At 41.8% G+C, this 22,538-nt stretch overlaps 1 protein-coding gene across 2 annotated transcripts in view; it reads right to left on the reverse strand.

The window, feature by feature from the left end:
- The window catches only part of C1H5orf63 (chromosome 1 C5orf63 homolog), a 53,161-nt gene that overhangs the window by 14,065 nt on the left and 16,558 nt on the right, over window positions 1-22,538 (reverse strand). Inside the window, exons 1-3 of one of the 2 annotated variants that reach the window (XM_075272557.1) lie at window positions 22,141-22,222; window positions 13,352-13,459; window positions 8,729-8,785 (exon numbers count right to left, since the gene is read on the reverse strand). In XM_075272557.1, coding sequence (XP_075128658.1) covers window positions 8,729-8,785; window positions 13,352-13,459 — 165 coding nt within the window. In that variant the 5' untranslated portion in view covers window positions 22,141-22,222. Of the gene's footprint in view, window positions 1-8,728; window positions 8,786-13,351; window positions 13,460-22,140; window positions 22,223-22,538 lie in introns of those variants that run through there. The other variant, XM_075272548.1, reaches the window with a different exon arrangement.

The raw sequence follows: 22,538 nt of genomic DNA on the forward strand, positions 1-22,538 counted from the left end.
CCCTTCGAACCATTATCTGAAGTGGACTGGAAGTACCTGTCATTTAAAGTGACCTTTCTGTTGGCAATAACCTCCGCCAAGAGGGTTGGCGAATTGCAGGCTCTAGCAGCCTCCGAACCTTTCATAACTTTCTTTCCTGACAGAGTACAGCTAAGGTTCGTCCCAGGATTCTTGCCGAAGGTACCCACACTTCAGAACACCAATCAAGTGATCACCCTACCGTGCTTCTTTCCCTCCCCTGCCACTGAGCAGGAGGAGAAGCTACACACACTGGATCTGGTAAGAGCACTACGTATCTATCTGGATCGTACAGCACCGTTCCGAAGATCAGAGAATCTTCTGGTTAATGTGTTTGGCCACAATAGAGGCGCTAAAGCATCAAAGGTAACCCTGTCTAGATGGATCAGAGAAGCTATCAGCTGTTCCCTACGGGCTCAGAATCTTCCTGTTCCAGATTTCCTACGAGCCCATGCCACCCGATCAGTGGCGACATCATGGGCAGAGACACGGTTCCTCTCTCTAGAGCAGATATGTGCTGCAGCCTCTTGGAGCTCACAGCTGACTTTTGCCAAACACTACAGATTGGACTGGCGTACGGCCGATGCTACAGCATTTGGGCACTCCATCTTGGCATCAGCCTGCCAGGAGGTCCCGCCCTAGGGGAGATAATACTTGCTAAATCCCCAGTTGTGCTGCTGTTGGGCGTAGGGGGAAAGAAAGATTATGAATGATAATCTGTTTTCCCTTAGCCCAAACAGCAGCACAAGGCTCCCTCCCTAAGAGGTGCTATTGTACAGATTTTGTGTATGTGTGTGTAGCTCTTGGCATAGATTGCTCTGTATATCATACTTGTTACTAACACAAGGGAGGAGCAGGTCTTCCGGCCTCTTATAGAGGTCAAAAGCTGTTAGGTAATTAAAAATTCCACCTGTCCTAACAGCTCATAGGGGCAGGAATACCCCAGTTGTGCTGCTGTTTGGGCTAAGGGAAAACAGATTATCATTCATAATCTTTCTTTCATTTCTTCTGTTCTCCCAGTTATCAGGCTAGCTAATTCAATTGTATTCATTATGGCAGAGACAGGCAGTCTCTGTATGTCACACAGAATGGAGTTGCTGCTGCCTGTACTTCATAGTCCAATGTGGGTGGGCGGAGCTACACACAAATTTGGGGGCGGAGCTAAACGGCAGGTTGCCTGTGAAACCCCCGCCCACCAAATGATGCAAGAAACCAGGAAGAAAGAAGATTTTACAAGAGTGAAGACTGCTGAGTATGTGAGGTGGGAATACCCCTTTAACTGTCTGTTCCTAAAGATGTCCGACTTTTCAAGTGGACAGAAAAAACCTACATGTATTTTAAGTGAATTGGTATGTATGAAAAGGGATGACTCAATATTGATACTCCCATATACCAGATTGAGATGATGTCCTGGTGGGGGCCATGGCTTGGACCTAAGCTCTCATCTTTGGATTTTGGGGGAAGCAACCTTGAGACTTATCCCTTTTCATACCTGCCTATGGATTAATCTGTGTAGATGCTCTATTTGAAAGGTGCCACGGCAATACCTCCCTATGTGTCTTCTGGCTTCATGTTGATGTGTGCCCATACAGATCAATGCACTTCCTCGTTTTTTTCGTGTACACTAATAAAGCACCTCACTCCCTCTCTTTCTCTCTCCATCCCCTCCTTGTTTTCTTCTCCCAAGTGTTTCCAGTATCCTATTATGTTGCAAGATACCTTCAAGGCATACCTGTGTTGGTATTCCAAAGTACATAAATCTTTGACAGACAGGGAATTGGCTTGGACACAGTACTGAGCACTATGGCTGCTTTGATCAGTGTTTCCAGCTCAGTGTTTCCACCAATATTATCTTCTGACATCTCTGAAATGGTAGAATGTCTCTAAACATGGAATTGCCATTTTACGGACACTTTGACAAGTCTTCATTTGGACTGGGATTTTTTTCTTCAATAATTCTTCCATTCGATTAAGGGAGTATACGTTTTTTTTCACTGTACATATAGGTATTGCTTATTCCCTACTCCTTTCTACTCTATTAAAACGACTTCAGTCTCTTACTCTCTTTAAGCTGATCTTTCGAATCCTATAGTGTAATATTTTGTTACTTAGATGTAAGACTATAAAACAAAGGTAATGCTTAAATATCAATTAACCGTAATTACCTGATTTAGTCCAACAGCTCCTGAGAGAGAGCAAACACTTAATAGAGCAAGAGATGATGCCTGGTGTTTGATTTAAAGGGGTTTTCTGGGATTTTCATATTAATTTCAGGCTATCAATTTCACATTGGTCGAGGTCCAACTATAGGTATGTATGGTACAGAGCTCAATCCCATTCAGGTAAATGAGACTAAAATGCAGTACCAGATACAATGGGTAATGGATCAGCACCTGGTAAACAGGAGCAGCAGCACAATCATTCCATGGATCAATGTTCTATTCAGTCCCATTGCTCACAGTTAACTGTGATGGTATTATTTATAATGGAAGGCATCTAGGAACCCCAGCAGCTCAGGCATGAAGTGGCAGACCATGTAAAGCTACTGACCAGGGTCACTGTGCACTGTGGCACATAGCAGAACGTTGGTGACTTTTATGCACTAACTAAATAACCAAAGCTCCTCAGCACAAAAATTGGGCACTGGGAACCTCATAACATGGGTTTTCAAAGGAGAGCAGCCATATGCAAGCTTTAGAAAACCAAGTACAATGTCAAAAAGAGGGATAATGCTATGGGGTTATAAGGATGTTGGAGCATATCCGACTCTCGCCTCTGCTAGCTGTAATCTACTGTAGTCTGCATTGCTTCATCTTCCCTTTAAGCTTTGCCTTTTGCTTTGAAGCAAGTCTGTCAGCAAATCTCTGTGTAACCGAGACGTCTCTAAATGTTATTTGAGCTAAATCTAATAATTTGCCATTAAAAAAGCGTTGAGCCTCTTGCTGATTTTGAGAGCTGACAATAAACGTAAGGATCATCATCACGTCTGTACCAATTCCTACCATTCAATGATGCTCACATTCTGTCTGCACACAGCATTAAACATATCTGGATGCAAATTAAATACTTCAGAAGTGTGACAGCTCCTTGTGGCAGACAGAGCTCAACCTATATTGCTCAATTCCAGCAATCATCACCATTAATTCGTTGTGACTTGTGTTTTCCATTAAGATATCAAATTACTCTCACGGTTCCTACTTGTAAAACAAAATATGCTGGGATTCAAGGCACAGAAATCGGAGCCATCGCCCGCTCTGAAATATGGTTTTCAATAAGAAAGCAAATATGATTAGAGATGGGATAATATATGAAATTTGATTCATGGGTCCAATTTATTTACCCATATATAATGTATTATTCCTGCAGAGTAGTTTTGAATATTAATAGCCCGATCTTAAAGGGAGTCTAGTGCAAAATATTGCCCCATTCTAATGACTTTTTGTAACATAAGAAAACATTTTGCATAGAAAATGAGAAGCGTTCAAGATAAATTTAACTATTATTATCGTAACATAAAGTTGGATTTCTCCCCATTGTCATGGCACCATCTGTGTGATGGAATATGAGGTCTCTTCAGGATTGTGATTTTTATTTTTAATATATTTTAAAGACAATAACTTGAGAAATAGCAATACAGATCTGTAGATGATATTCCTGCAGAAGTCATAAAAAGCTTTACTCAATAAGTACGTTATCTGCTCATATTAATGTAAAGAGTCAATGAAGTGCCAAAGGGAGATTGAAGTCTGAAGTCAGCAAGATACAGAGCGGGAGCAGCTCCGCACATTGAGATTATTTATTTATAGCGTTGTTTCAGGTGATTTTTCAGGTCAAGCTGTTATTTGTGTATATATGAGGGGGTAACACTGTTTCTGGCCATTATTTCACTTCTATTGTGCAGTGTATAGCAGTATTTTTCCCCTTTGCATGCTGAAGCTGAAGTTTACATTCCTCTCTGAACTGGTGGCTGGAGAATACCGTAGTTGCCAGAACACTCCAGAAAGGAAAGAGAGGGGAATCTGCTTTGTCTTCCTTTCACTCAAAAATAACACCCGGGCGATGCAGGACATACATAGAGAAGTAATGACCCGTACTGATGTGAATAAAGCACTTTGGTTGTTGGGACAAGTTCCTATTTAGCTCCAGCATCACAGTAAACCCTTGTTCCTGTTCTTATTTATTTCTACCTTTGCTCACTTCTGACCCTACCATATGAGCCAAGTGACCTGCTGTCCTGCTACAGACAAAAATAGCAGGGATTTCCACTTAGAAGTCCAGGGAGTAGTACTACTCAGCAATTGAAAGCCTTCTTGTGACTTTGAGCTTTATTCTCTGTCCAATATTACAGGATTTTTTCTCCTGTTGACTGATTTCTTTTACTGAACTATTTTGTTGAACATTTTTATGTTATATTCCACAATTCTGCTTCACATTGAGAACGTAACTATAGCAGACATAATGTTCAGTACAGTCCAAACTGCACAATGTTCAGTACAGTCCAAACAATATTGAGTTCATGTATCTTCTCTAGTCCACAAAGGTCATTGTCTATGGTGTTGTAGGGATGCTTTGTGAAAAGTGTAAGGTGACTGTTTAGGAATAAGGAGATGGTTTGCCGTTTTAAGTCCTGCCAAGTGTACAAGTGTTGGCTTTTGGAGTCACCTTGGCTGTTATATAACATGGAATTGAAGCTAAGAAAAGTTGTGCTGCAATAAAATGTAGTTTTAGGTCTCATCACAAGCAGCTGTCCAAACTTTAATACATCCTAAGTACAGGGAAACATTTAACTTTGAACTATGTACCTAAATAGACAAGATTATACATTATGCCCATGGCTTCTCACGGTGTGTCCGTACCAGAGAAAATTCTTACAAACTACTTACACAATGGTATAAGACGCCATCTTGGCTGCATAGCATAGACTCCTCTATTCCAGATACCTGGTGGAGGTGCCTTAGAGGGTTCCTCCATATTTGGTGGAAATGCCCCCTGATCAAACCTTTCTGGGACAAGGTAATCAAGACCACAGGTAGGATTTGTTTCATGACCATACCGCACAAACCGGAACATGTCTTGCTCTTTTTCCCCCATGACGACTTTCTTGCACGTGGGGAAAACCAAGCTACCCACCTTTCAGCTGCAGCCAAACTCTTGAGTCCATTACATTGGAGAAACATAACTCCCCCCTCCTTCACTCAATGGGTCAATAAAGTAAATGACATCTTTAGGACAGAGAAACTAGCACATTGGACCAACATGTCGACCAATCTTAAGACATGAGTGCCAGGGTTGGCTGTTAAACAGAAACCCATATGTTGACAATTTTCTCTTTTTTTTTTTTTTTTTATGTAGATTGTGAGCCCCCACATAGAGCTCACAATGTACATTTTTTCCCTATCAGTATGTCTTTTGAAATATGGGATGGAAATCCACGCAAACACGGGTGGGATTCGAACCCAGGACCCCAGCGCTGCAAGGCTACAGTGCTAACCACTGAGCCACCGTGTAGCCCCCATTGTGTATTGAAATTAGCGGATTTGCCCATAGATCAACTTACAACCACATCAACCCGTAGACATCACATGTCCACACTCATCCCACTACACCTGTCATGTTCCCCCTGACACACTTTTTCCTCTTTCACTTCTACTATGACATGTTTGTTTGTTGTAATTGATAGAGATGAGCGAACAGTGTTCTATCGAACACATGTTCGATCGGATATCAGGGTGTTCGCCATGTTCGAATCGAATCGAACACCGCGTGGTAAAGTGCGCCAAAATTCGATTCCCCTCCCACCTTCCCTGGCGCCTTTTTTGCACCAATAACAGCGCAGGGGAGGTGGGACAGGAACTACGACACCGGGGGCATTGAAAAAAATTGGAAAAAGTCATTGGCTGCCGAAATCAGGTGACCTCCATTTTAGACGAATAGTGGATTTCAAATCCGGGTCATATGAGAATGTGAACTTTGTGACTAAGAGACAGGGATAGCTGTACAGGCAGGGATAGCTAGGGATAACCTTTATTTAGGGGGGAATGTTATTAAAAATAACTTTTTGGGGCTCTATCGGGTGTGTAATTGTGATTTTTGTGAGATAAACTTTTTCCCATAGGGATGCATTGGCCAGCGCTGATTGGCCGAATTCCGTACTCTGGCCAATCAGTGCTGGCCAATGCATTCTATTAGCTTGATGAAGCAGAGTGTGCACAAGGGTTCAAGCGCACCCTCGGCTCTGATGTAGCAGAGCCGAGGCTGCACAAGGGTTCAAGCGCACCCTCGGCTCTGATGTAGGAGAGCCGAGGGTGCACTTGAACCCTTGTGCACCCTCAGCTCTGCTACATCAGAGCCGAGGGTGCGCTTGAACCCTCGTGCACACTCTGCTTCATCAAGCTAATAGAATGCATTGGCCAGCGCTGATTGGCCAATGTATTCTATTAGCCTGATGAAGTAGAGCTGAATGTGTGTGCTAAGCACACACATTCAGCTCTACTTCATCGGGCTAATAGAATGCATTGGCCAGCGCTGATTGGCCAGAGTACGGAACTCGACCAATCAGCGCTGGCTCTGCTGGAGGAGGCGGAGTCTAAGGTCGGACCTGAATGGAGACTGGTGTGGAGCGATCTTAGACTCCGCCTCCTCCAGCAGAGCCAGCGCTGATTGGCCGAATTCCGTACTCTGGCCAATCAGCACTGGCTAATGCATTGTATTGGCGTGATGAAGCAGTGCTGAATGTGTGTGCTTAGCACACACATTCAGCTCTACTTCTTCGGGCTAATAGAATGCATTGGCCAGCGCTGATTGGCCGAATTCCGTACTCTGGCCAATCAGCACTGGCTAATGCATTGTATTGGCGTGATGAAGCAGTGCTGAATGTGTGTGCTTAGCCAATACACGCCAATACAATGCATTAGCCAGTGCTGATTGGCCAGAGTACGGAATTCGGCCAATCAGCGCTGGCCAATGCATTCTATTAGCCCGATGAAGCAGTGCTGAATGTGTGTGCTTAGCACACACATTCAGCTCTACTTCATCGGGCTAATAGAATGCATTGGCCAGCGCTGATTGGCCGAATTCCGTACTCTGGCCAATCAGCACTGGCTAATGCATTGTATTGGCGTGATGAAGCAGTGCTGAATGTGTGTGCTTAGCACACACATTCAGCTCTACTTCATCGGGCTAATAGAATGCATTGGCCAGCGCTGATTGGCCAGAGTACGGAATTCGGCCAATCAGCGCTGGCTCTGCTGGAGGAGGCGGAGTCTAAGATCGCTCCACACCAGTCTCCATTCAGGTCCGACCTTAGACTCCGCCTCCTCCAGCAGAGCCAGCGCTGATTGGCCGAATTCCGTACTCTGGCCAATCAGCACTGGCTAATGCATTGTATTGGCGTGATGAAGCAGTGCTGAATGTGTGTGCTTAGCACACACATTCAGCTCTACTTCATCGGGCTAATAGAATGCATTGGCCAGCGCTGATTGGCCGAATTCCGTACTCTGGCCAATCAGCACTGGCTAATGCATTGTATTGGCGTGATGAAGCAGTGCTGAATGTGTGTGCTTAGCACACACATTCAGCTCTACTTCATCGGGCTAATAGAATGCATTGGCCAGCGCTGATTGGCCGAATTCCGTACTCTGGCCAATCAGCACTGGCTAATGCATTGTATTGGCGTGATGAAGCAGTGCTGAATGTGTGTGCTTAGCACACACATTCAGCTCTACTTCATCGGGCTAATAGAATGCATTGGCCAGCGCTGATTGGCCGAATTCCGTACTCTGGCCAATCAGCACTGGCTAATGCATTGTATTGGCGTGATGAAGCAGTGCTGAATGAGTGTGCTTAGCACACACATTCAGCTCTACTTCATCGGGCTAATAGAATGCATTGGCCAATCAGCGCTGGCCAATGCATTCTATTAGCGTGAACTGAGTTTGCACAGGGGTTCTAGTGCACCCTCGGCTCTGCTACATCAGATTGCTACATCTGATGTAGCAGTGCCGAGTGTGCATCAGATGTGTAGTTGAGCAAAACTGACTCAGCACTGCTAAGTCTCTGCATTCGCATAGGAATGCATTGGCCAGCCTTCGGCCAATCAGCGCTGGCTCTGCCGGAGGAGGCGGAGTCTAAGGTCGGACCTGAATGGAGACTGGTGTGGAGCGATCTTAGACTCCGCCTCCTCCAGCAGAGCCAGCGCTGATTGGTCGAGTTCCGTACTCTGGCCAATCAGCACTGGCCAATGCATTTCTATGGGGAAAAGTTAGCTTGCGAAAATCGCAAACTGACAGGGATTTCCATGAAATAAAGTGACTTTTATGCCCCCAGACATGCTTCCCCTGCTGTCCCAGTGTCATTCCAGGGTGTTGGTATCATTTCCTGGGGTGTCATAGTGGACTTGGTGACCCTCCAGACACGAATTTGGGTTTCCCCCTTAACGAGTTTATGTTCCCCATAGACTATAATGGGGTTCGAAACCCATTCGAACACTCGAACAGTGAGCGGCTGTTCGAATCGAATTTCGAACCTCGAACATTTTAGTGTTCGCTCATCTCTAGTAATTGATAGTTTTTTTAAGCCTTTGTTACTTACCCTTTTTTGCTTTGTATACCGAAAAATGAAGTACAATGCATTTATTATTGATGTATGTGTTCCCCTTTGCTTTAAATGTTGTACTCAATAAAAACAGTTTTCAAACAAGGTTATACATTACCCTGTCCATATATGGTACAAGAACTTCTTTAGCTTCATCACATAGTGGACATGGATTCTAGAAACAACACACATTGAACACATTTTTAGCTTGAAATATGGCAAATATAAGAGAGCATTGCTGGACTGTGGTCACATATATAATAGGGGCTGTCATCTCTCCTGACATGTCTGTTTTATTTGTATTCCCAATAATATAATCATTCTCAGACAGATTTCCTTAGAACTGTGTGTGGTGTCATTCCTCTCGTATGCCTCCCAGAAATTTCAGAATAAATTGAAAACTAAGAGTTATCAGTTAAGGGATTATTCACACACCCCTAGGACAAGGGAAGTGGCAACACCCAGTTTTTAGGAGGAATAAAAAAAGGAAGCGCGCACAAAAGAATTATAAAAGCAAATAATTCTGCTATATCTTGCACAGCCAAGTATTTACTAAAACAAGGGGTGGGAAAATGTGCTCTAAGTGCCTTGTAAATTATAATACTGGTACTGTTATATTTTATTTTTTCTGTTGACTGATTTCTTTTAAAGGGGCTCTATCATTGGGAAAAGTCATTTTTAGATAAGCACATCCTTGCATAGCAAACACTATTCCACACGTACCTTTTATATGGAAATTGCCTCAGCATATTTGGTATAAGTCTGTTTTTATCTATATGTTAAAGAGCTTCCACCGTGCACCGGAAGTGTCTCTGTCTGCTCTATGTGTATGTATAGCAGAGGCTGCTGTGCTGATGACATACATACACATAGAGCAGACTGTGATCACAGACACTTCCGATGCACGGGGAAGCTCATTAACATATGAATAAAAATGGACTTATTCCAAATCTACTGAGGCAATTTACATACAAAGGTACATGTGAAATATCCTTTCTAAAGCCTATGCAAGGATGTGCTTATCTAAAAATGACTTTTCCCAATGATGGAGCCCCTTTAAAGGGATTCTACCATTAAAAAACTATTTTCGAAAACCGACTGCAGCGCCACCTCTATGTTCTTCTGTATTCTCCCCTTCCTTCTTCAGCTTGATGTCGGACGCCTGCACAGTACGCTCTGTTCGGCGAAGACTTCGAGGAACGTACTGCGCATGCACAAAATTGCGGTGTCAGCACTATGGCCGCGGGCATGCGCAGTACGTTCGGCAATAGTTCGCCGGACAGAGCGTACTGCGCAGGTGTCCGACATCAAGCTGAAGAAGGAAGGGGAGGATACAGAAGAACATAGAGGCAGCGCTGCAGTCGGTTTTAGAGCAGCAATGGGGACGCCCCCATCGCATCTCCTGCGCTGGGGGACGCCCCCATTGCTTTGAAAGAACTAATTAGCATACTGCTACAAACCGGTATTTCGAACGAACGATGCGGCGGCGAACACTTCCAAAGGTAGGAGACGAATAGCCTTTCTAAAGGCTATTCCGACGTGCTACCTAGAAAAAATAGTTTTTTAATGGAAGAATCCCTTTAATGAACTATTTTGTTGGACATGTTGGAATTTTTATGTTATATTCTAAAATTCTACTTCACATTGAGAGCAGACATAATGTTCAGTACAGTACAAACAATATTGAGTTCATGTATCTTCTCTAGTCCAAAAATACTGTCTGCACTTCACTTTATTCTGGGCAAACCGACAGCAATACCATGTGTCCTAGTTTTTTGCCATTCACTTTTTCATAACATAGTATGTCTCTCTACAGACGCCATTTGTTAAGTGTAAAGGATGGGAACGGAAAGAGTCAGGAAAAAGCAAAAAACCTCGGAAGAGGTGTGAATAAACTGTAACACTTATTATAGGGATATGTGTGTCCCTTAGAAGTGTTAACAAGCCTACCCGTTGAGCTTAAATGGCAATATATATAGGGTTAGGAATATTTATTGCTGCCTGCACTTTTTTCATAAAAAAAGGACTCATTTGGTTCTTCAAGATGGGCTGTTTGATGGTGAGAACTAAATAGTATTTTCTGGCTGTTTATCATTCATAGATTGAACGTTTCAGAAGAGAAATTATTTATAGATGTATATAAAGGTTGTCAGCATTGCAAACTCCATTTTTCATCTGATACGATGTTGTCATGCACTGCCAATTTACAGGAGCTCTGCTTATTCAAATTACATTCTCAGACAGGAGAAAAACGGATTTATTTCCCTCTGATTACAGCCCATTACAGTTATAAGTCAGGAGAAGATTAGAATGCATTCAGAAGCAGAGCCAATCTTTTCGTCATGTGTATAAATGACAAGAGTATAAAGAAACAAAAAAAAAAGGAAAATAAATTATGCGGAGATTTTTGCATCAGTGAATGAAATAAAGAGCATTATCTGATTTACTACTGGCAGCATACATTTACACAAAGCCTTCATCAGAGACAGACTTCTGTACCAACAAAAGGCACGTATCAGCAGAGCTCATATTTTGTACATGTGTACCCATTATGTGACAGTACTTTACCCAGAAAATAGTGTTGATTTTACAGATCATAAAAAGTTGGAATCACATCTAATTTGTAATACTGATGTTTCATTTGCATCAGAAAACACAAATAACAAAAAGACTCAGATTAGCATTAATTCAATGTATCAGATTCTGTATACAGGACCTTATGAAATAGTTTATCACAGGGAGTGTGCCACCTTCTCCAAGCTGACTCATCTGCCACCAGTGCCTTTATATATTTACAGTGGTCCTACTATTATAAATGTGAAAGTTTGTTTGTTCCTCAATCACGCAAAAACTGCTGAATGGATTTGAATGAAATTCGGCACATAGATAGATTGTAACCTCGATTAACACATAGGCTACTTTTTATCCTGGTATATTACATGGTTTCCCCACTGTTATGAATTTATTTTCATATACTATATTAAACTGATCTTGCAGCAGTTTATCTCAGAATCTGATAAAGCCAGCTCTGTTATCTCTCTATGTAAACACTCAGCTAACCCTCAGTTCATTGTGTACAAGCATTTGCATATTATCTGATATGCTCCAGGCAGTGTTGACACACTGAATGGGAAAACACCTTTAATCCAAATTGGGAGTTTGCTACTTTTAAACATGCCGTGAAAAAGAAAAATCTAATCTGTCGCAAAATTCTAAAACAACGAGAGCTATAAAGGTAGCTAGAAATCACAGAGTTCTCCTGAAGTGGAGCTAAGGGGGTTCATCAGCGCCAAAAACATGCTCATTATATGGCGTCCCAGCGAGCTGTTGAGATGCCGGAACAATCACGGGCACAGCGCGAGGAACGAGTTCAGTGGCAGGCCTGCTTGACAGCTGTTGAAACGCCGGAGCAGGCGGATCATCGATGCCAACAACACGCTCATTATATGGCGTCCCAGCGAGCTGCTGAGATACCAGAGCAATCACGGGCACAGCGCAAGGAATGAGTTTAGCAGGAGGCCAGCTTGACATCAGCTGAAATGCCAGAGCGAGAGGATTATCAACGCCAACAATAAGCTCAGCAAGCTGCTGAGATGCCGGAACAATCACAGGCGCGGCATGAGGAACAAGTTCAGCAGCAGGACAGCTTAAGAGCTGCCGAAATGCCGGAGCAGACAAACCATCGACGGCAGCAATTTGCTGAATATAGGCAGATCATCGACGCCAACATGCAGACAAAGTCGCGAGCAGAGGCTAGTATACAATATACCTTTGTTATCTAAGTCACTTTTGAAGACTTGGAGAAAAACAACTTTGAAGTGACATGTAAGTGAAGCAGCTAGCGCACTCTGGTCACACTTCAGCTCCAGGAGAAGTGGGATGGGTGATGTTATAGCTGTGGAAGGATTAACGCCAATGGGCGGCATAGGCAGGAGAGGGGAGGGGTATGAGAGGTGGTCTGGGAGCTGAGAGCATGGCCGAGTACATCAGCTGCCTCAAATGTAGATTGCTTCAGAGTTAATTTTCTCCAGATTTACAATAGTCACATACATAAGAAAGATATATTATTCTCTGTTGCAATGCCGTGGTGGAAGTTAAATATGCTTGGGGGAGGTGGTAGACTCCCTTTGAAGAGAGTCTCTCACTAGGAATCTCTACATCAACCCTGCCACAGTGCTGAACACCATCATACATTTATATAGTCTAACAGGTGCACAGTTTCCTCGAAAAAAATGTTTGTTTTTTGTTTTTTTTAGAAATTTACAAATTAGGTTCAAGTGCGATGGAGGTGTGGCAGAACCACAAAGGGTTCTGTATTCATGCCTGAAAACCTGTGGTTTTGACATGCCCCATAGCAGTTGAACCTCATTTGCATATTTCTAACAAAAGCTATTTAAAGTAAACTTATCTGAAGCGGAGGCCCCACGTTGCGGAATTGCAGCTTTTTTGTTGCAGTGTTTTGAGCCAAAGCCAAGAGTGGATTGATTAGAAGGTAGAAGTATAAGAGTTTCCTATATATTTCCTTTTGTAACCATTCTTGGCTTTGGCTCAAAAAACTGCAGCAAAATCTGCAATTAAAAAAAAAAGCAAACAGTTTCTGCAACGTGGGTCCTCAGCCTTCGGCATGTTAATTCCTCCAGAAAGTTAAAACTAGTATATTACTACTGTCATTTTATAGTTTGAAGATTTCATTAAGTCACTAGCTGACATGTTTTTCCCACTAAACATACACATACTTTACCTTTGTGAAGAGTGTGAGCACTGGTTTTGGCTTCTGGGGTGTATAATGCCTTTTTGTCACTTGAAATGCTAAATATTTCATTCTGTGCAAATGTCGTAAAAGGAACATCTGTTGTGAGGATAGAGAAAGAGGAAAAGAACGGAAAGAAAATGAACATTGAGGAAACATTCTGCCAACAAAATAATCCAAAATATCTTAGAATTTCCATTAATCATACTGCTACCATAAGTTTGTTTTAAAGACTCTGACCTCTGGATCACTATTTCTGATATAAGGGCCGCATCACTCTGTGTAACCTTCACTGTATTTCTATATGCAATGGTGTGCTGATCAGCCACTGTACAAGAAACTGCAGTGCAGTCCCATTCAAGCTGATAGGCCCACAGGGACAGCAGCATACAGAGAAAGCTTACAATGGGAGAACTTAATGAACAAAGTACCCCTTCAGAAATAGTGGGGGTCCAAGAGGTCAGGCCCGCTGATCATAAAGTGATGGCACATCCTAGCAATAAACCGTCACTTTATATTTTGGGAATACTCCTTTAAATCTTTGACAAGTTTCGTCAGTTATAGTTGTCAGAACAAAACTCCTGAGCCATGCCAACAGTGTTAAAGGGGCTCTATCAGCAAAATCATGCTGATAGAGCCCCACATATGTGTGAATAGCCTTTAAAAAGGCTATTCAGGCACCGCTAATGTTATATTAAACTACCCCCCGTTTTAAAATAAAACTCTAAAAAAGAATATGTTAAACTTACCTATCGTGCACGGTGGGCGGGCATTCAGGGTCCGACGTCACCTTCAGCCACGCCTCCTCTTCCAGCGATGTCTTCGGGTCCCGTCTTCCTTGAGCGCTCGTGAACTGCCATTGATAAAAAATGGCACGGGTGCATGTGCAGTAGCATGCTGCTACTACTACTACTACTACTGCTGCTACTGCGCATGCACCCGCGCCATTTTTTATCAATGGCAATTCGCAAGCGCCGGAGGAAGACGGGACCCGAAGACATCGCTGGAAGTGAAGATGACGTCGGACCCTGAATGCCCGCCCACCATGCATGATAGATAAGTTTAACATATTCTTTTTTAGAGTTTTATTTTAAAACGGGGGGTAGTTTAATATAACATTAGCGGTGCCTGAATAGCCTTTTTAAAGACTATTCACACATATGTGGGGCTCTAGCAGCATAATTTTGCTGATAGAGCCTCTTTAAGTATGTTATAAAGCCCTTTTATTCTGCTGTGGATCTCATACACTGTCTACCAATAGGTATTCGGACACCCATGCAAATGAAAATATCTGCGGTCGTGATGTACGTCACGCCTTGGTCCCACTGCATGGTAAACTCAATGCCAACGCCTATTGCACTATTTTAGACTAAGCAAGCTTTCTTTTCTGAAACGCGTCAGCTAAGACGATGTTTGTATGGTAGGGGTTATTTTTGCCAGATAGCACCCATGTTTTATTCTTCAAGGGGTATTCCCATGTACGTAATCATATCTATATTTGTAGATAATTAAAAGTTAAACATTTTTGCAAATAAGTAATTAAAAATTCTGCAAAGTTTTAAAGATTTTCTCTAACTTTCTTAGTGGTGACATTCTGTGGTCTTGATCGGTTGCCAACAGTTACGACCACTAATGCAGAAACTTTCTTTGGTCTGGGAATTGTCAGGAACCCAGCCATGATTTTCTTATTGTAGCCGGGTTATCAGGCAGGGGGACTACATGTATCAGGAGATATCCCGGCCACAATAAGGACATCATGGCTGATTTTCTAACCTTAGAAAGGTCTTAATAAATAATAATAATACATTTTATTTCTATAGCGCCAACATATTCCGCAGCACTGTACAATTTGTAGGGTTCAAATACAGACAGATACATAACAAAGAACGTCATTTCACACAATGGGACTGAGGGCCCTGCTCGCAAGAGCTTACAATCTATGAGGTAGAGGGGTCTTGCATTCATGGTCGTATCCACTGGCAACCAATCAAGACAACAGACTGTGACCACAAGATATTTAGAGAAAATCTTTAAAACTCTGCAAAATGTTTAATTACCGTATATACTCGAGCATAAGCCCACCCGTATATAAGCTGAGGCCCCTAATTTTACCACAAAAAACTGGGAAAACTTATTGACTCGAGTATAAGCTGAGGGGGGAGACACAGGGATAGACTAATGTGTTTGTGCTTCACAGTAATTTTTTTTTTGCATGTATTCTAGGGAAAGGAGGGATTTAGAACTTTTATTTTTTTTAAAGCTTCTTTTTTCCCCCCACTATTTTATGGGAAATTATATACATTGATATTGTGGCTGGTCATAGACCCCCCACCCCTCCTAAAAAAAAAATAAATAATAATATATTTTTTTTTTTTGCTGACTCGAGTATGAGCCGAGGGGGGATTTTTCAGCACGAAAACTGTGCTGAAAAACTCAGCTTATACTCGAGTATGTACAGTACTTATATTTGCAAAAATGTTTAACTTTTAATTAATCTACAAATTTAAAAATAATTGCCATATATACTCGAGTATAAGCCGACCCGAATATAAGTCGAGGCCCCTAATTTTACCACAAAAAACTGGGAAAACTTATTGACTCGAGTATAAGCTGAGGGGGAAATGCAGCAGCTACTGGAAAATTTCAAAAATTAAAATGGTCAGGGGTTTTGGGTGCAGTAGTTGCTGGGAAAGAGGAGGGGGTGTTTTGGTTGTCTGTCTGATCCTTCCCTGAGCTTGAGGACTGGGGTGTTTTCCCCCCCACTTGGAAATCAGCCTGGCTGACTATAGGGTATCTGCAGTGCTCCTATTAACCCCTTCCCGATGGAATAGGAGCACTGCAGATACCCTATATTCAGTAGACTGGGCACTCTCAGACACAGGGATACCTAATGTGTTTGTGTTTCACAGTCATTTTCTACTTTTATATGTATTCTAGGGAAAGGAGTGATTTAGAACTTTTATTTATTTTATTATATTTTTTTAAAGCTTCTTTTTTTTCTCACTATTTTATGGGAAATTCTATACATTACTATTGCGGCTGGTCATAGAAAAAAAAACTCGGCTTATACTCAAGCATATTCGCTATGTACATGGGAATGCCCCTTTAAACATGTTTTAAAATTAAAAGTTAAGTTTTAGGAAATGCTGTACTGCTTGGCTTTTCTTCTATTTTCTCTATATAATTGCTATAGGACCCAGAAACTCTAACAGTCTCTGATCCGCTGGGTAAGAGGGAAGCCGCATTGTGTGCTATCCGTGTATTTCACACTGATCCATTCTTTTCTATGAGCCCATACACACTACCGTGAATTACAGGGTCCCGTGTGCGGGCCAACTGTCCAGGCCACAAAATATAGAAAAGGCCCTATTCCTGTCTTATGTTGAGGCCCTTGCTTCCGGGGCTCCAAATCATTTAATGAAAGAAGCCACGGAAGCATGGCCTGTGCACAGGCGGCACACAGGGGACATCCCGGTGTGCAGCTCTTGCCTTTAATTCACGGCCGGCCGATTGCAGAATAGTCATCTGCAACTGGCCTTAGGAACAGTTTTTGGTGAAGTTAGAAGAAAAAAGTTACCGACTCCAATTTTACTATTTCAAATTATATTATCCAACTAACAGTGTTTCATAATTATTAGATTTATAGCTTGTTTGTTTGATATTTACTTTCATAGAAATTCAATCAGATCTGGAGCTCTATTGTCATTTATGGAGCTTGACTATAATCTTTACAATGACTTTGGACTCAGGCTGTAGAAAAATAGGAGTTGGAGTTGTCAGCTTAGACTACCGATTCCACAGCCCTGTAAACATCTCAGGTTTACATTACAGTCGTATTTGGGCAATGCCTCTGTCACATGAGGTAGTTCGATCATGTATCTGCAGCCCACAAATACAAACTTTCATTGATTAATATAGTAAATTCTAGTTTTTAATTGCATTAGTAAAACTAATTACTAATATTCTTCATGTAAATGATCCAGCAATGAGTGGGTCAATAGATGTTTAACTACTTCAACAAGTCTATCGTATTACCACCTATCTGTCATAGCAGGCCATCTCTTCCAAGATAGGAGAAGTTGGTTACTCTTACCAGTCTTTTTTCAATTTTTTAAAAATTATTTTTAAAGTAAGGACAGTCACAACATAGCCGCTGTCATTTCATATCTATCATTTCATAAATTTAGAGAGAAATGCATAGCCAGCTTTTGATATGCTCCATGTAAAATGACTTGAATACATTATAGTGGATGTGCAGGAAGCCGGTAGCAAATTTCTGACTGGGGATGAAATCAAACAGAAAATAATAGTGTGAGCCTTTATGCTGCATTTTATACAGAAATGGAAACCTACAACCAAAGAGAAGAACACTGAAAGCCTCAGATCTATCATAAAGTGTATCGCAACTATATTCCCTGAATATACAGAAAGTATAGCAAAACCTAGCTAGCATACATAATATATAGAAATAAAATTATTTATACACATCCACTGTAAATATATATATACATCCCACATCCTAATTAAAATATATAAAATTATGTAGCCGAAGCAGATCTCGAGTATTTAGCACAGTTTTGGAAATTCTAAACTAAACCTAATTTAATTATTTCTAGCTGCCTAGCCCTCTCATTCACACAACCGGGCCGGGACTTAGCCTTGTATTTAATGAATTAATGCAGCCTCTATCCAATCTCCCCAACAAAAAACCCTACCCCTGACCACCACAGGGCCATCTGAAAATGGTCTTGCATAAAAATGGCCCTTGGCACATAAAAGGAAGGGGACCACCAGTATGAAGGACATCATTAATACCAAACAGAGACAACTAAAGATGGACTGGACCAGAACCGCTAAAGTAGTGGTATATTTCAAGGGTTAATTCATTATAGTATATGCTTTCCAGCTCATAAACCATATTTTTTAATCAAATAACCCCTTTAATAGCATTCTGCCAATGATCCTGTTACAACGCGGTACCAAGCTTAACTCAAGATCTCTCTAAGGCTGCCTACTCCTATCCTACATTATGTAGCGGTATTTTGCATGGCAAATAGATGTTTGTATACAGGCGATATGTTTCAGCGATATTAAATGAACAAAACATGAAACGCCTTTCATACATTAGTTTCTTTCCTTGGTGTTTTTCATATTTTATGTCGCTTTTTTGTGTTTTTTAAAGCAACAAGCTTGTGGTCTGTTTTTGCTTTTTTTTTAAACCGTTTTCCAATTTATATAATTTTAGAAGAAAATGTCTACAAAAAAACACTGAAGAACTGTGTGTGCAGTAAAATGGCCAAGATAATAATAAATAAATAAAAAAAACGCCCAAAAAATGCTAAGCAACCTTGGCAGGTTTTTTTTAGGGATATCTTTTAAAGAAATGAAGCTGTATGCAAAAACTGTGTGAAGACAGGCAAAGTATAGCTTTGCTGTATGAAAGTATTTGACTTGATAAAAGGCTTTTTTTCTTATAACTACATTTTCCTTTGGTATTTGCCGGATCTCTGTCCTTTACACGATTACTGCATTACACTTGATATTTTCTCTGTTTTCCCTTGTTAAACATTAGACTTTATTAAAAAGGGAATGAAAAGAAAGATAGTGAAAAATGTATTTAAATGGTGCAGTCACTTGGTCAGGCAATAAGTGCGGTACTTAGCTGAAAGACAATCTTTGCAGCTGAGCCTAGGAAAGATGGAGCTGACGGGCGGCCATAGTAAGAGACACTTTACAAATAGTAGACGGGAATCATGCAGCCTGTATTAGAGAAGCATTGGTGGCCACAGATGACAACCACCATGTATGTACAGAACAGTAGGTACTTGTGAGCCTCTCTAGACTACAGTTTACTTTGACCAAGCAAATCAAGTTTCGGTAAAATTCGCCATTTTAATGCTCAGCTTGCACGCATTTCTATATTTATACTTCATAAAAAAAGGATCAGAGTGCAGCAACATGAGATTATATTATATGAAGTACTAGTTTCTTAAAGGGCACGTTTACATTTGACGCTGATTTCTGTTCTTTACAATCTTACACAATATTGTATTTAATATTAGAAAGAAACGTTGCAAATAGTCGTAAAAAAAAAGAAAAAAAAAAGGAAAGTTCAACTACATATACATCAAAATTATCGACAATGCGTGATAGCGTAAGAAAACCTTTATTTATTTTGTTTATAAACTTTGCAATATATGTCATTAAATAAAAAGTTTTTTTGCCTTCTTTTGGATCAACACTTCAGGATTATAGGTTGGACCTGATAGAGCTGTCTTTATCTAACCTCATATACTATGGGGGTTGTCTGGCCCACCAGTCATTTTTCATACTCATGACATATCCACAGCATAAGTTATCAGTATCTGATGACATCTAGACTCTGCTCCGATCCAATTTCCTCTGTGCCGCAGAAGGTATAGAAATGGACAGAGCCAGAAACACCTCTGCTCCTATTAAAATGATAAGACAATGGCTTCATCCACTGTATAGCAGGGCTGCCAATATACTCCAGCTCTGTCCATATTACTTGAACAGCAGCAGAGCCGCTTCCGGTGCTCAAATTCATCCAAATAATCTGATCTATGTTTGGATATTGCTAAACTATCCTGTGGATAGCAACACAAAAACTGTGCACCAAGAGCTCTATTGCATGGGTTTCCATAACTATGCAACTGCATCACCAAACAACAGCAAGCTTTGGAGGAAATGATGTACACCATACCACTACTGGACTCTGGAGCAGTGGTAACGTGTTCTGTGGAGTGATGAATCACGCTTATCTAGCTGTAGTCAGCTGGATGTTTCTGATGACGTCTCCGTTTGGCGAATGTCACTTGCCAATGTGCCAACTGTTAAAGGGGTTGTCCAAGCAAGAATGGACAATCCTTTTAAATTTTAAATCAGTCAGTGGCATTAAAAAAAAAAAAAAAAAGAAAGATTTATACTCACCTTTCCTTGATGCTCCGGTTTCCGCCCAGTGCGTCCTGGTTCTTCTGCTGAATGAGTCTCTGAGTTCCGCTAAGGCCAATCAGTGAATGGCATGGGTTGTCACTACCTGTGATATCACGGGTCCTCTTTTTAAGGCCTGCTTAGACCGCTGAGGTCAATCAGAGTTTTCAGTAGCACTCTGTCCAGAGTCCAGAGAGAAGCCACTGGAACAGAAGAACCAGAACACGTCAGGGAGATACCAGAGCATCGAGGACAGGTATGAATTTTTTTAAATGCCCCTGGCTGATTAAAAAGTTGTTAAAGAGTTGTCCATTGTTCCTGGACAACCCCTTAAGGTTTGATGAAGTAGGAATAATGCTATGGGTTGTTTTTTGTGGGGTCAACCTAGATTTCTCATTTCTAATGAATAAAAATATTAAAGTTGTTGTCCAGCCACATCATGTTACCCCCTATCCAAATGACCCACCACAGTACTGGGGTGTTTTGCACCCCCGTTTTGAATGGGGCGGCTGGTCAGACATTGCACACCGTTCTATTCATGCCGGTGATAGGTTGGTACTTTAGCATAACGACATTATGGACAACTGTATGCTTCCAACTTTTGTCAAAACCGTTTAGGGAAGGCCCTTTTCTTGTCCAACATTACACTACTGTGTACAGTGATGCAGACGCACAACTTAACTAGTTGCCTTTTCTCCCTTTAGTCCACTCAACAGTTGCAGAGAGGGGTGATGGACAAACTCAGCCACTATTGACAGTGCACACGCAAATTGACCAAGGCACATCCTCAGTGCAGAGTGATACAGCTTAGTACAGCCATTGTTATTAGCTTGTATTACATGTACTGTGTTGATTTATGAGTTCCACTATGTAATATGTTGTCACTTGGAGCAGGTCATTGCACAGTGATTGCTTTGGGAAGTTTTTGGAAGTTGGATCATGCGATGGCTCTCAACAGGACTAGAGTGGCGCCACAGTTTCTCTGCTGTGGTGCCAACTGTTGTTAGAAGTTGCCTGAGAAACCTATGGTGGGTTCACACATGGCTCAGCCAGCTTGACGAAGAGAAGCACCTTAGCAACATCTGATATAGCAGCAGTTTCCTGAAACCGAAGCACTAGCAAAATATTTGTAGCAGTGAAATAGATTTTATGAGGCAGGCAGCATTCTCTGCACCAGTGTAAGTGTGGTGTCTGTTGCCAAGGTTCCAGAGAGCTGTTCATCAAGTGTTCCTGTTCAGCTGTATCTATTTATACAAATAACTACAGAACTTTGCAGTGAAGGTCCCAGTGTCTCCATGGTGTGTGTCTTCATACCTTTGCCGACAGAGATACAGTAGGCAACGCGTGAAGGAAGAGGATGGTGTGGCAGCATGACTGCTCCTGAAGGCTCAGACAACTGGTAATTAGAACAGCACATTGGTGTGGCAGGATGACTGCATTATTGTGCACGGCTCCACCAGAGCACGTGGCCAGACTGTGCACTACGGGTATGTTCACACGGCGGAATTTGCATTATGTAGTGCACCGGCATCCTGTCGTGGCATTCTGCACCGGATTAGGCCCAAATTAATGGGCCTAATCGGGAGGGAGCCTCGCACCGCAGGCTGAATCCGTGGCAAGAAGGGTCATCTCGCTTCTTTTTTTCCGCTGCCAAAAAACTCTGTGTTAACTGACCCTTACAAGGTACAGAAAAGCGTGGTTGAGTGAATTTGGTTGGGAAAAGCTTGACTGGTCTACACAGAGGCCTGACCTCAACACTTTTGGAATGAACTAAAAAGGAGATGGCGAGCCAGGCTATCTCATTAAAAATCACAAGCATTTAGTCTTACCTTACAAATGCTTAAATGGATGAATGCGCAAAAATTCCCATAGACAGTCCAAGTTCTTGTAGAAACCCTTTCCAAGAAGAGTTGATGCTGTTTTAACTGCAAATAAGGCAAACAACTCCATATTAATGTCTATGGATTTAGAATGGGATGTCATAAAAGCTCCTGTGTGGTTGTCCAAATACAGTACTTCTATCCATTAAGTGCATCACTAACAGTATTGACTTCCAGTAATAGGCCCCATTCACATGGGGCGAGAAATGGCGGATTTTGGTCCTGATTCTGACATGGGAAGCCGCGTCAGAATAGGGCCAAAATCCGCCTGCCGTGACTTCCGACAGTCGCGGCACTCCGGTCCGGAGTAGGCCCAAGTGAATGGGCCTAAACCAGAGTGTGCTGCC

The sequence above is a fragment of the Leptodactylus fuscus genome, chromosome 1 (assembly GCF_031893055.1).
Source record: "Leptodactylus fuscus isolate aLepFus1 chromosome 1, aLepFus1.hap2, whole genome shotgun sequence".
In the NCBI taxonomy this organism is placed as follows: domain Eukaryota; kingdom Metazoa; phylum Chordata; class Amphibia; order Anura; family Leptodactylidae; genus Leptodactylus; species Leptodactylus fuscus.